Below are 15,202 nucleotides of genomic sequence, written 5' to 3'. Positions count from 1 at the left end.
TTGGTGCCGTTCCAATGAACTAGTTTTTCATCTATAAGTTTTCCTTTTCTTCACATAGCTTTTCATGATTACCATCGTTAACTTTTAGCTGAATGGCTAAAGCTGTGAATGAATTCAAATGTTGGGTAAAGATTAAATATGAAAGTTACGAAAATAACTATTTTGATACTTATCCCCCTGCGGTATTTTTTTAGGAATTCATCTTCCTATCAATGCAACCGTCCTGGCAGATTGCTGCAGTTACATCTTCAACAAATTTGTTGATCAAAATATTTCTTAGAAGAGAAATATTCAAACGATACAAACTCTTACGTGCTCACTATGAAACTCGTCTGTACAATATGGATTCGGGTGACGTAATAATTAAACAAGTAGTAACGAAAGATTAAATTGGCTGGCGAAGCACTTCCCACGAGAACTCCTCATCTTCCATACCCTTTGAGTCCAGGCTTCCAGTCGGCCGAAAACGTTATCTGGCAAAGTTACGGACTTCCATTTAGAGATTTCTGGAGAAGGAAGCTTTTTAACGTTCCTCCAGGAGAGAAGATTTACAGGGGATGAACCCTTTGTTTCGCTTTGAAATCAGCTACTGGACTGACTTGCCAACCACTGTAGTTACACTTTCTGCCGCCAGGAAGCCTCAAGCTGTCACAACGCGCGCGCCCTTATGGTGAGCGCGGCAAATGGCGGAACACATTCGCCGATGCAGAGTGGTTTGCTAAAATGGAGGCGGGTCTTTTCGAAGGCTCTCTGACTTAAGACTACGGGTAGTTGCGTCCAGTAAATACTAATAGGAGAGTGGGCACATTTTGAATGCATTATTGCAATATAATTTTAATGATTTTCATTTGACGTAAACTGAAAGTGTCCCAGGTGTTTTTGACATTGCATACTTCGCCAATCAATTTGGGAGTAATTCTCCCATGCCTCGAAGTTAAGTGGGATATTTACGCACTTGGTCAAATTAACGCATTAGTTATATTTCCCTTTGACATCATTAATTAAAACTTTGGGTATTTTTGACATGTTGCGTCAGTTACTGAAAGAAAACTTGCTTCGAGCTCCATTTAGAAATTATTTAAGTGCATTATAAAAGTGAGCCACCATAGAAAACGCATACTGTCGTAGTTCTGCTTAAGAACTACATTAGTCTGTACACCATTTTAAATTGTCACCATGCAATGGTCTGTTGAGAATCGTGGCTTTGTCGTAGAAACGTTCTTTAAAAACAATGATAGCGTGGTGGCGACGCAGAGGGCTTTTCGTAGGCGGTTTGGTTTGACTCGTAATGACAGGGTTCCTGATGCTAAAACCATTAGGATATGGATTACTAGTGTACGGGAGACATCATCTGTAACTTCCACTGAACGAATAAGATGACAACGAAATAGCAAAATCAAAGGCGGAATCACGAGCAGCGCAGCGAGATACGCTCGTCGGCGGACTCATTGCCCACTGCACCCAGGGAATCTCTCGATACGTATGTTTACACTCCGGAGGACGAAGCGAGTCAAAAAGCATAATTCTCAGACGGAAAGAGTAAGTTTCCAGTAAAACTTGCAGTGATATTTCTCCTCAACGGACTATCTTGAAGTAAAAGTATTAAATTTACTGTTGCAATAAGAAGACGAGTGTGACAGGCCTTTAGGGGGAATCAGGCTGGGAGCCTCTTGAGATGCGAAGAGAAAAAGCGTGACTTAGATTTTTAGAAAGGTTCAGAACAAATGAGTTTAGCGTCGACACTAAAGGAATTATTATGGCCCCACACTACTTAGGTAGATCAGACCACAAAGATAAGATAAGGGAGATGGACTCAACATACAAATACTCATTCTTCCCCCGAACAATCAGAAATCATAATAGTTAGAAACCGAAGTCACCCTAGAAAAATTAAAAATACTGAATTTATAGGTGAGGACAAGATTAAACGTTGCGTAGACATTAAGGTATATTCGTAGGCGGATGTGTATTCTAATGAATAGTAGATGAATCTGCATGTGTGTGAGTCGTAAAGGTTTTTGCATGAATATGAATTTTGCTTTGTGGGTGCAGATTGACAAATTGCAAGATTGAATTTGCTACATGTGGATTTGTTCTCTTTTACGTGAGGTGGCCTAACACCTCCCGCCACACGCCCTTGCGGCAGCTTGCGGGGTAATATGTAAATGTAGAATATACATCGAAAGAAAAATTCCAACTGTGCTTGCCGCTCGTGATGATATTAAATGATATTCTCCCTAAGTCTACTCAAAATAAGAGCAAAAAAATCGAACTATATAAGGACACTGGACAACACTTAAATGAAAAGCGAATTGCTTGGGCGGCTTTAAATCAGTATTGACATCATTTTACTGAAATCCATCGAAGAAAGAACGTCAGGTGTTGAGCATTGAAGCATCGACATTCCTAATTTGATGGAATAATCGATGGCGGAAGTGTTCGCTGCTTTCTTTGCTGGCTTGAAGAGTGACTGCTCTGCAAAATGGCTTCATCCGCCCATCCCACTGCTCCCATTGCATATTGAATGTGAAACCGACTCACGTGGTATCTGCCCCGTCATCATTGAAGTCCCCTCGACATCGAAGCTTTTCAATCGCATAACAATCGAAAGATCTCACAAACCCGAGGGCTTGAATTTTGGTGCAGAGTTCTCTGCCGGTAGAAAGAGGTCAAGCAAGTATTTATCATCAAGTACAGAGGCAGGACTACATTCGCTGGATTTTGTGATATACAGTGCAAATCGATTTCTCAGCGTATCAAAAATAACAGTCCCATATCTCGAGTACTTTTAACATTAGCCTTCCCAAGGGCGTAATTTATTGATTAGGACCATAGCCGTTTAAACGGTCCAAACACAAAATTTCGTACATATAAACCGTTGAAAGAAGTGCACATTGTACACAAATTGTAATCAACTACATTCAAATACATTGTAAAATACGCGTATCAATACACAGATCCATTAATTATAATATGCAAGACATTCGTGCCGATAAACTGCGGAGAATTAACACTGGTGGGATTGTAGCAAATGATAGAAGCAAATCACTTATTTTAATAATGAACGATAAATTGAGGATGTAATTGAGCATTTAATTTTGTTGAACATTATCTGAACGTAAAGGCATTGCTTAGAGATTCCAAAGTGGAGGAACGATTGCCAGGGGTCAATGGAATATAAACGCGTCTGGAGGTCTGAAAATCGCCCCGGAGACTCGGCCGTGAGATTTCGTTGTGAGCGAAGTAAGTAGGCCTGGCGCCTAGCGTCGGGGCGCCCCCGGGAAGACACGGTTGGCGTCGCAGCCGGCCCTCGTCCAGCCGCGTCCGCCCGCTGGACATCTGTGCCTCTCTCAAGCGAGGGCCATAGACAACCGATTTCCTTGACTCCCTCAAGTTCCCCAAACACAAGAATACACCCATTTTATGTATCGACGGCCAATACCTTATTATATACACTTAGCCACGTTTAAATATGCAAAAAAGGGTGAATGTGAAGGAGAGATCATACGTATTTTACAAATAAGTAAGCGCAGGACGCGGTGGTGGCATTTTTCGGCTCCCGCTGTCAAGGCTCAATTCCGCCTCACGTATGATTTTTTCAACTTTATTGAGATTTATTTTTGCTAATGTTTTCCTGATGTTTTGCAATCATTGATTTAAGTTTTCCTTCTATTTTCCCATATTTTGGGTGGTAAAGTTAAGCTTCATGTTTTGTATTTTTTTCGATATTTTTTAATTTCATTCCACGTTCATACTGTATCTCACTGCATTTCATCTCCATTCTAGGATTCCCTCGGAAGGCAATTTTTGTGGCAAAGTGGCAACTAAAACGAGAGCATTTCTTCGCATTTGAACCACCTTTCAACACTCTGCGCTCCCCCCCCCCCAGAGCTGCACTGGTATTTTCTCAAGTCCTCGCGACAAATTGCCCGCCTTCACCTTGCGAGGAAATTCCTGATCCACGACAATCATGCCAAAACTGCGTGTAATGTTGCCGTCCCTGATGGTTCCTACCTCCTTGGAAAATGCGAGAAGTAAAATAAAACGCAACAATTTATATCAAAACAAGGATTTTAATGAACAATGAAACAAGAATAAAAATAAAACGGTTTGACGTCAAAGTTTATCATTCAACAGATGAAACAGTAAAATAATGCTGAATCCGATAATAATAAAGCTTCAATACAATGGAAACAAAAAGTAAAACATTACACCGTATTTCGAAATTAGTCGAACGTTGGGATGAAAAGTGTGGCCTGAGGGCCGGAACCGGCAACGCGAGCACACGAAGAGACCGTGGGCGGCGGACACCGCGAACGACTTCTACATCTACATCTACTCAATACCCCGCAAGCCGCCGCAAGGGCGTGTGGCGGGGGGTGCTAGGACACCACCCATAATTTAGAAAAGAAAAAGAAAAAAAAACCGCATGCAATAACGACAAAATCATATATAAAAAAAAACATGGCATACATTCATGCATGAACACTTACACCCCACACACATGCAAACACTCAAACTACCAACTAACATACACATGCACCTGAAAGTATACCTAACATCTCTATAGTGTTTAATTTTGTTCCGACTTGTAAATTCAACGTTTTTAATATTTCTAAAGTGACTTCGGTTTCTTGCTATTATGATTACTGATTGTTCGGGGAAAGAATGAGTATTTGTACCTATCTGTCTTGGAATCTATCTCCCTTAGTTTATCTTTGTGGTCTGATCTACCTAAGTAGTGTGGGGCCATTATAATTCCTTCAGTGTCATATTTAAACTCGTTTGTTCTGAACTTTTCTAAAAGTCTAAGCCTCGCTTGTTCTCTCCGCACTTCAAGTGGTTCCCAGCCTAAATCCCCTAAGAGACCTGTCACACTTGTGCTTTTATCATAACAATTTTTAACGAATCTAGCGGATTTTCTCTGGACTTTATCTAATTCTTTTTGCCAAATTTTCTCCCACGGATCCCAAATACTTGCGGCATATTCCAAATGAGGTCTAACTAGAGCAAAATAACACCTCTCTTTAACTTTTTCATTACATGACTTAAACGTAATTATCGCGCGGCCTGTTTTCTGCTCAGGGTAAGATAAGAGACCGTATGTACCACGGTTCAGTGAACCCAGGACGAGGTGCAGCCCTTGTACAGTCCTTCGCGGAGGCGCCCGTGCCTCTCGAGACATTGCTCGACCCCGTGCCCCGGCTTTTGACGAGTTGGAACTAACCAAACGAAAGTGCACGCGGTAAATTATAAAAAGAAGATGTTTTGCAATCAGTGGAGGTGGACATTTCCATTCAATAATTATGATTTGCAATCAACACTTGATGCATCTGTTCTCTGATTTCAATAAATAGATGGCATGTTGACCCTTCCCATTGACCTTTGGGTGCAGTGGAAGGGTTTGATGCGTTCCGATGAGCCCTAGAGCTGAGCCGGTGGGAACGATAAAATTTGCTCCTGGGAGGGCTATCCATTCAAGATAGGTCAAAGGTTAGGATATAGAGAAACTATATGGTAAATACATTCATCAGCAAGCTTAGACAGAGAAAGAGAATACGACACATGGCGATAGCTCAGGTCCAGGTATTCTAAATTGCGAGAGAGACTTGCGGAACAATTTAAGGGTTTGAAGAAAAAGGGAGGAAGATATTTTATGGACTAATACATAATATTTTTATGAGGGAAGAGTTTGGCCGTAAGATTTCGTCAGATTGGTGTTAGTTCCTGGTAGAAAAAATGGAAAGTCAGTAAGGCATATGTGAGGACTAGAGGATAATACGATCGATTTCGCACGCAGCTAAGATTGTTCTCAGGATCATGAGTAAAGGATGGAGAGCAGAGCGGATGATTACTTAGGAGATGATCACTTTGGGTTAAGGGTGGGGAGAGGTACGGGCGATGCCATTGCAGTAATGAGATCCTTTAATCGAGAGGAATATCGAGTAAAATCAACATGCATGTGTTTTTATTGCAGATTTTGAAAAGGCATTTGATTGATTAAATTGGGTAATAATATTGTCTGTATTTCAGAAATTAGGAATATATTGGAGGGAAAGGAGGCTAATCCGCCACCTGTACATGTCTCAGACTGCTCAGGTGAGAGTGGGGAACGGGGAGTCCGGATGGGCAGTGTTAGGAAGAGGTGTAAGGCAGGGTTGCCCATTATCGCCGCTAGTGTTCGACGCATATGTGGAGGCAATGATTAAAGAGGCATTTAGGGAAGAATTGGAGGTAGGAATGAAAGTGGGCGGGGAATTCGTAAAATCCGTTAGGTTTGCCGATGATCACGGTTTTTCGTGTTCATGTGCCTTCGTCGAGTATCATTTCCATCTTCGCCGTTGCGATCCTCGAGGACATGGTATTCTATGATCTCAATTAAATGATATGATGTGGAGCGGAAGCGGGAAAAGCACGCCTCCCCCACAGCATTCCACCTATCAATCCAATGCGCCCTTAGGAAGCCGCTCCCACTCCCTCGAGCGGCCCTCGAACGGGTAGAGGGCAGCGCGCCGCCTCTCTCGCTCCCGGAAGGCCTCTTTGTGGTGGCAAATCATTTGGACCGGTTCCCTTCCCACGAAGCGAATGACACGCACCTGCTAGTCGACCGGACGCTGAACTGTTTACGGGCGATCCTCCCACCACTGCACTTATTTCCCGATTTGTTCATAATTATTACAGTTCTGCTTGCCTCGGAGCATTTTAATCGCTCGCCATGAGTTTAGAAAATGAAAAGTTTATGGAATTAGCACAGCCATCGACATTTCCTTTTGAACGGAAATGAGCGCAGTCGTAGTAGCTTTCAATCAGCACTGAATTGAGTCTTCAATAGAGGACGGCCGGACTCCGACTGAAAAAACTGATGGTCGTGTCGGCCATCAGCGCGTGAAATGGATTCCGAATGAATTGAAACGCTCTCGGAGTCCAAGAAAACGTTTCCTCAACCTCGACCCGGGTATCGAGGTCACGAACGGGCGGAGTGCCTTTTAAGATGCATCCGAACACACGTGTGCAAGGTTGGGGAAGCGGCATTCCTTGGCATTACTTAGCGGCGGCCCTGGCCGTCCCTCCCCCAACTCGCGAGGGCACTGAAATTACAAAGGGTGTAAGGGCGAGAAGGGAGAGAAGTGGAATGTAACGATGCTTGTTTTAATTTGTTGCGGAAACTTTTTATAACTTGCAGAGACTTTTCCAGCCGCGTGCCTTCGTTTATATCATGCAGGGCGTCAATGAGGACTGCATTTACTTTTCCATCTTTTGTCACAGATAAACATCAGAGGTCTAGGTGAGAAGAGAGTTTTTTGTTTGTAAAACAGACCCAGTGCTCTTCATATCTCTTCTTCCTGTTTGGCTTCACTTTCGATAATTGGGCGCCCTTCTTTTTTCTCGGAACATTTAGCCTTCTGTGAGCGATACCAAGAGATGGCGTAGCAGCTTCCATCGTCTCTCAATTATTCGCTGCCTATTCTCTGTGACTCGGGTGCAGATAAAGGAATTGACGCTAATTCACAGGAGATCTACGTAGTCGGATGGAATTGTGGATTATATTATTACAAACATGAGTCTTCCGGCTAAAATAAACACTGTCGGGTGAAAACTGGGAGGCATTTGTGTTTAATAGTGAAGAGACAGATATAGCGCAAACTGCTGGGTTGTGCAATTTCCGATTCCTCCGCAAATATAAAAGAGAGGTTATTGATTAAACCAGGAACTAAGCAATGCTACACTTCTGAGCACATTCTTGCACGGAACTAAATTACTGTACACTCCAATGCTAATTAACATCATCTAATTTTTTCCGGAGTCTAAGATTATGAAATGACGGGCTTGTACGTTCTCAGGCCCCCAAGAGCTGTGCTGGCGGGAGCAACGATAATTAATTGCTCCTTGCGTGGTCACCCATGTTAGATGGGTCGAAGGTTAGGAGCGAAAGAGGAAAGGCCTTCCACGCGGCGTCTGCTCCTCGGTGAGGCGGCTGCAAAGCCCGCGGTGGGATGGCCATTGAGCGATGATGTCGCGTTAAAAACACCATTGGGGAACGCAACGGGAAACGGCCGTGTGTTGTGGCCGGCAACGGGAGGGGGCAAGACTTCCGCGGGGTTGATTCTCTCAAAAACCTTGCAAAGCGAGTCAACATCACACGAAATGCAATTAGTCAAACTATGAACTTGGAATGTTAGGACGATGTTGAGGACAGAAAAATTGAAGCGAGAGATAGGAAGGGGAAATATAGATATTTTAGGTCGAAGCGAAGTGAAATGGAAGGATAACGGGGAATCCGTGGAATAACAGTTTTGAGTAATTAACAGCGGAGGGGTCGAGATCAAACAGGGGTTACAGTAATATTTAACAAAAAGGCAGGAGGAAGCGTAGTCAACATGAAACAAGCAATTGATAGAATATTACTCTTAGAAGCACAAAGCAGATCCGACGAACTTGATCATTGTTCAGGTAAGCGTGCCACCAAGCAATCATCGTAAGGAGGAAGAAGTCGATATGGGGTGCGATCAGTTAGAGGAGATAATCGCGTGTGTTTCTACAAGGAAACATTGATTAAAATGCGACGGTAGGCGAATGAAAAGAAGGTAATGAGGCGTAGGTGTACATGGAAAATGCCAGCCATTGGGTCGCAAGTATTTGTGACGCATTTTTAATGCAGTGCGTTAGGTTCGCAATTAGAATTAAATTAAATAAAAACAAGTTATGACGTTTTCGAGAAACGCAGCTGAAGTTAACGATTAAAATAGGATTTTATAAAGTTAACGTACCGCGGAAGTGTTTTGGACCAACACGGTCAAAGTAGAGGGACGTAAGGAGAAGAATTGCTCTAGGCAAAGAGGCTTTCACAAGGAGGAGGGAGTTGATGACAGGGACGTTGAGTAAGAATATTAAGAAAAGACTCGTAAAAACTTTGATATGGAGCGTAGCTATGTACGGCGCGGAAACGTGGTCATTGAAGCAGGAGGATAGGCGTAGACTGGAGGCTTTTGAAATGTGGGTGTGGAGAAGAATGGAGAAGGTGAAATGGACAGAGAAGAAAACAAATGAGGAAGTACTTGGTATGGTGGGCGAAGAGAGGGGTTTGTTGGGAGCAATCCTATGGAGGCAGGAAAAGTGGATGAAGGGGGTGTTGACCGGCAGTGGGATGTTGAAGACTGTAATAGAGGGGAGAATGTTGGGCAAAAGAGGAAAGGGAAGGAACAGGATAGGGATATTGTATTGGAGGAAGGGAGGCAGAAAGTACTCAGAGATGAAGAGGGACCTGATGTAGAGTAGGATGTAATGTTGTGTTTTGGCAGGAGGGACAAGTTAATGTACCGTGGCGTGTACTGTATCCCTACATAAACTTACCCTAATCGTTTGGCTACTTAATAATACTAATAATACTTTCTTACTTTATTCCTACGAATATACTTCTTTTCCCTCCCTCTTCCTCGCTTACTCAACATTCTCCCTTATATGGATCAAAGTCTTCGACGTCCTTTTGCGTCCAAATATGCAATGCACCGACCTTTCCCGCATTGCTGGAATTTCCTCCGGCATCCGTCTCTCTCTTCCTACCACGAGCACATGCGAATATATCCATTCACGATCGAAAAAAATCCCATGTTTTTTCTGTTTTACATTCTATTCGTCAATTTTTTTATTCCAACATAATGAGCAGCAAGATTAGTTTATATCTTGTTGTATAAGTTGTCAGTTAATTCCTCTCGCTAGTTTGCATCGTCGATTGTTCTCGTTAATAATTACCGATAGTTCTATGGGATATTTGGGACTGCTATGAGAATTCTGACAAATCAATGATTCAATGATGTAAAAGCAAATAGTTTATTAAAAAATACCTCCAATTAAAATTAATATTTTCTTTCAATATAATTTTCCCAAAGATTCCCAAGATTCTTAGCATACATGCATAATCTCTGGTTTTTAAATTGATGCATTCAAAACATTAAAGGAAATTATTCAATTGTTTTTAGAATGCACCTTGAAGTGTCAACTTAACGGTTTTCAATTATTCTAGACAAGTGTAACCAGTATTACTGAATATAAATAAATATGAATGTCGGGGTTAACTAAATAAATATTTTATTGGCGGCTAAACTAAAGAGAAAAATTCGTTTTCAAATCGGTTCTTACAAATTGTTGAGTGGAGCACCGGTCCAGCCAGAGTGGCGAATGGTTCTCCTCTCGTAGTGGTCCGTGGCACGTGGTACGTGGGGGGCATTCCTTGGCTGGAGGACTCGGGTTGCACAAGGAGGAGAGCACTTTGAGGATGGCCGACTGACGAAATCGACAGTATTACAAAGCGCGTGTGATTAATGTAAATCTCTGGAAGAGTGCCTGGAAATAGGGTTTAGGGTAATTTAAGGGAGAATCGACCACATCCGACAAACACGGGTCAGACAAGGACCTCAATTACGTGCCCTTGTGGCGGGCCGCAAAACCTGGAAGTCGAAGGATTCATATGCATTGACACTTTTCCTTGTTAAGTTGGAAAAGTATTGATCCCCTCTAATTTACTTTCAGATATATAATAGATAGAGAGATAGATTTCATCCTCTGAATTCCTATACAAACCTGAGACAGTGCTTTCTACATTCCTCTTCGCGTGGTAAATTTCATGTTTCTCGGTGTAATTAAGTTTTTTCACGACTACAATGAATGAAGGTCATGGCACGTCGGATCTTCATTGCCCAGACTCACTCCTTCTTCAGCCCTGAGTTCTCAGAAGTACTCCGCCTACAGTTGTGCACACAACAGCTCACATGCCGACGAAGTGGGCACTGTTTCTTCATCAAGGGTTATCCATCAAAATATTGGTTCGTGGTGAATCTGAAAAGTTTTCCTGTTGTCTCCCAATCTCATCATTCCTTTACACTTCCCTGCGCTGACGTCTCATTACATACTTCTCGCCCTTCCTCCGTAGTTCTACCCCGTTCATGCTTCCTTCTATGCTGGCGTTATTGGCCATTCCAATTAGTTGCCCCCTCCTCCTTCTTTCAAGTCGCGGCCAGACCATTGGTACACTCATCCAAATACTTCTTCATTCAATTCCTCATCTACAAGTCAATCTGCGTCTTTCTCTTTACCCTTTCTCGCAAGACATCTCTCATCGTCTGTCCTCCTCCTCCGCTCAAACTCTTCCTGCTTTTTCATCTCAACGATTGTTTCGTTTTTATGGGGTAATTTACCGCTCGTTTTCGTTTATAATATATTTGAATCCTAGCATTCAATTCAATACGAAATTTGTGCAGAATTCATTTCTACCTTCTTCATTATTTTTTTCGTTCTTGTCATTTGCCAGCATTCTTAGCCATAAAACGAGCTCGACGGGGCAATGGTGGCAATGGTTTTATGGCTCGGTGACGAACTCCAGCGTGGATGTTTTCATCGTCCATTCAAAACAAACGCCAAATCGCAACGCTCTTCCCACCCCCACCCCCACGCCACCACTCGCCTCTCCATCCCTCTACTTCTCTTGTCCTCTCTGGATTTCAGCTGACGAATCCCTCTCTTCCCCTTCCATGGCTTGCTATTATTTTCTTTTCCGTCCATTCAATCTGATCGACTCGCCGCTTGGGACCAGTGATTTTCTTCTGGGAACACAAAATTAAAATTACAAAGAGTTTTAACATTTTAAGGAATTTCAATGCAACAATTTCAGAGTGTAAAAATCATTCGCCTTGACTGGGACTCGAACCCAGATCCCTCAATATCCGGTCGAGTGCTTTAGCCACTTAAGCTACCGAGGCGTCCTGTTACACTCTGAAATTTTGGGGCTTGACTTTTAATCCTTAATTTTAACGGAGTCATCCGCTTAATTTTAGCGGATGACTCCGTTAAAAGTTACTGTTGCGGCATCTCCCGCAGTTTCTTTGGAATTTTAAGGAATATGTAATCGCACCACTCATGGTCAATTTCTGCCTTCCCCTGCGTCACCCCGCACTCGCCATCTCCCGCCGTCGATTCTTTAAGAAGGTGGCGATGTACGTATTATGCATTCGTGTGCCGTGCTTTCTTCCTCAATTACTCACTGGCCCTGCTCCCCTTCCAGGTGCTCCTCTTTGGCGCCATGTTGGTGCTGGGTGTATCGGGCCTCGTGGTGTTCTACCTGTCGGTGATGGCCATCGGCATCTGGGCGGGCAGCAAGCGGGAGATGGACCGCGCGTCTGGAGCCGACCTGCAAGGGGCCCTGCTCGCCGGCAGGGCCCTGCCCTTCCCCGTCGCCGTCATCTCGCTCCTCGGTGAGGCCCTCGACACACCCCTGGTGCGGTCACAACACCCGCGAGCCCATTCGATGGACAGAGCATCTCCGAGAGCCGCAACACTGGACCGGGCGAATCCCAAACATTTATTTGAAAAGCACTTCCTCCGGCCACTGACTAATTTATAAGCAGAGGAACTAATGGGTGCATCCCATCTACTTTTTACGCCACATTTCCTGCAGGTTTACAATATTATATAAGTACGTAATTACAATATCATTGCTATTCGAGACTAAATATATCACAAGTGGAGGTGACTTTGATTCAAGGTATTCTATGCATTAAAGGTAGTTTATGGACGCTCCCATACTACTATCATATTCCAAGTGCCTCCTAAGAACTGCATTGGTTTACCGTTACATTATTCCTTTCTAACTTTCTTCGTAACTTCTCCCTTCCTTCACGCTGTCTACTCTCTTCCTTTCTTCACCCCCTTTCCGCGGCCTTGCCAATGTCCCAATCGCCAACTTCCAATAGTTCCTCTCCCTACGCCCTCGAATGTCCCCCGGGAGCTTCCTCCTTTCACCCGCCGCAGTTCACTGTTTCTCCTCCCTCCTCTCTGCCCTCTCCCTTCTCCGCCACGCACATATATAATGGTCTCCAATACGTGATCATTCTATTGCCGTAAGGACCAGGTTTCTGATCCTTAAGGAGCTAAACACTATTACATGAGGCATTAAATTACGCGCATTTCACATCTAACTTTGTGTACCCGTCATCGATCCTCTTCACTTTATATTTGTAAACATAAACGTTCCTTCCGCTAACACAATTATCTCAGTATCCCGACAACTCTGCCCATTTTTTTCTGGAAAACACTGCCAAAATGCACAATTTTCTCCATCTGATCTTCTTTATTTCCTTCCATTGCAATGTCTAGCTTATGTTTCCCACTTTTCAAAATGTTCAGTGCTTTCATTTTCTTGCTGTCAATCTGCATACACATCTCGCATTACTCCCATGACGATGGATCACTCGATTAAATGACTACTTAATTTTAAAATACCACTTTATAGTTATGCAAAAATAAATGTCATTGAAGATATATTACATTTGGTGCATGCGGAGTACATCTATGCATCCGGGAACTACAAATGATGAAGAGTACGGATGTCCAAAAACACATTGCTCGCGCCAGCTCCGAAAGGTTAGAGGGACATTGCGGAGACGCTCTTTCCTCGCACACACTCGACTCTATGCGAGTCAATGATCAACTAGAGATGTCCGCCTTGAATGGCATCCCTCACAACAAGATTTTCGAGCAACAGACACGGGAGAGCGCACTAGACGGGCTGGCGTCTTCATGCGAAGGGTTTAAGAGGCGCCGCACTTTAATTAATGTAACCTAAAATGCACAATGCCCAGTCTGGCACCAACGGCCCCTGATTGATTTTTACAGTGGATTGACCACATTATGAAAGAGTTCGCATTCCGGGATTAGAGCATTAAGACTCAACGCTTCATTGATCTGAAATGTCTTCTGACAAAATACGTCCAAACTAAACTCACAACATCAGATAAGGATCACATAATCACTACTATTGGGCCAGTGACCCAGTCATTTACTCCTGAGTACACTATTGCCAGAGAATGTCAATGTAAGATTAATATGGTTGAATTGAAATGATCTATGCAGCTGTATGAATGGGAAGTACGAGAAATTTGTTCGCACATACCCTAATTGTCTGAATACAGCCAAACCTACTGTAAATATTCTACACTGGTGATCTAAAGAAATCCGCAGGGGTTGCTCCCACGGGGGTGCATTGTTGGATGATTGCCCTCCAGGGGGGGGGGGGGAAGCCCAAATTCGCATAATTAATCAATAGTATCGTAAGGGGTGCATGTCACTTCCGAAGCATGAACTCCGCCTTCCTCTCACCCACAATGTCTCTCTTCTCTTCCACCCGCCAGCAACGTGCATGGGGGCCGAGGCCCTGCTCGGGGGCATCCCGGAGGCCGTCTACGCCAGGGGCGTGCTCTGGTGCCAAGTCCCCATCGGGTACTGCCTCAGCTTCCTCATCGGTGAGTGGCCCAGTGGAGGGGCGTGGGATGGGCGGGTGCGCGGGGCCCTCTGGATTGGGGAAGGAGCGGTGCATGGTCAAGCGGCGAGGGAGCTTTCGTTCGGCGGTGTGCGCCTCACTCCCACGCACAACAAGCCAGCTTGAAAGGGTTTTAGGGTGACTGGGATCACTTAATCAAGGAGGTTTCATACTCTTACCGATTAATAGTACAGGGCACCTTGGAGAAGCGGGCATGGTTGATCTTCTTTGTATTCACCTCCCCAGCACCGCCCCTGCCACATCGCCCGCCCACCCATTGACCTCAGGGCTCCGCCCTCGAGAGGGGAAAAATTCCCTCGGGTCTCCCTCTCCTCCATCAAGCATACAGAAGCCGATGGCCGTTGCCTTCATCCAGAGCGATGAATGAAAATACGGACAATGGCCAACAAATCCTGTATGCGCGGAAAAGAATCCGAATGACTGAACCCGCAGCAAACATTGGATACCACTGCTCTACAGACGCGACGATGGATATTACATAGTTATCTAATTAGCAAACATTGGATACCACTGCTCTACAGACGCGACGATGGACATTACACAGTTATCTAATTAGCAAACATTGGATACCACTGCTCTACAGACGCGACGATGGACATTACACAGTTATCTAATTAGCAAACATTGGATACCATTGCTCTACAGACGCGACGATGGACATTACATAGTTATCTAATTAGCAAACATTGGATACCATTGCTCTACAGACGCGACGATGGACATTACATAGTTATCTAATTAGCAAACATTGGATACCACTGCTCTACAGACGCGACGATGGACATTACATTGTTATCTAATTAGCAAACATTGGATACCATTGCTCTACAGACACGACGATGGACAGTACACAGTTATCTAATTAGCAAACAT

The 15,202-nt window shown here is 43.9% G+C and overlaps 1 protein-coding gene across 1 annotated transcript in view; it reads left to right on the top strand.

Moving 5' to 3' along the window:
- LOC139689334 (high-affinity choline transporter 1-like) overlaps positions 1–15,202 on the top strand; it is a 47,196-nt gene that overhangs the window by 24,604 nt on the left and 7,390 nt on the right. Inside the window, exons 2-3 of the mRNA XM_071586417.1 lie at positions 12,056–12,245; positions 14,181–14,291. Of these exons, the coding sequence (XP_071442518.1) occupies positions 12,074–12,245; positions 14,181–14,291 (283 nt within the window). The 5' untranslated portion in view covers positions 12,056–12,073. The remainder of the gene's footprint in view (positions 1–12,055; positions 12,246–14,180; positions 14,292–15,202) is intronic.

This window comes from Hetaerina americana, unplaced genomic scaffold (genome assembly GCF_022747635.1).
Source record: "Hetaerina americana unplaced genomic scaffold, ioHetAmer1.1.p SCAF_22, whole genome shotgun sequence".
NCBI lineage: Eukaryota > Metazoa > Arthropoda > Insecta > Odonata > Calopterygidae > Hetaerina > Hetaerina americana.
The sequence above is the reverse complement of the archived record's forward strand: the minus strand, read 5'-3'. Positions and strand labels throughout refer to the sequence as shown.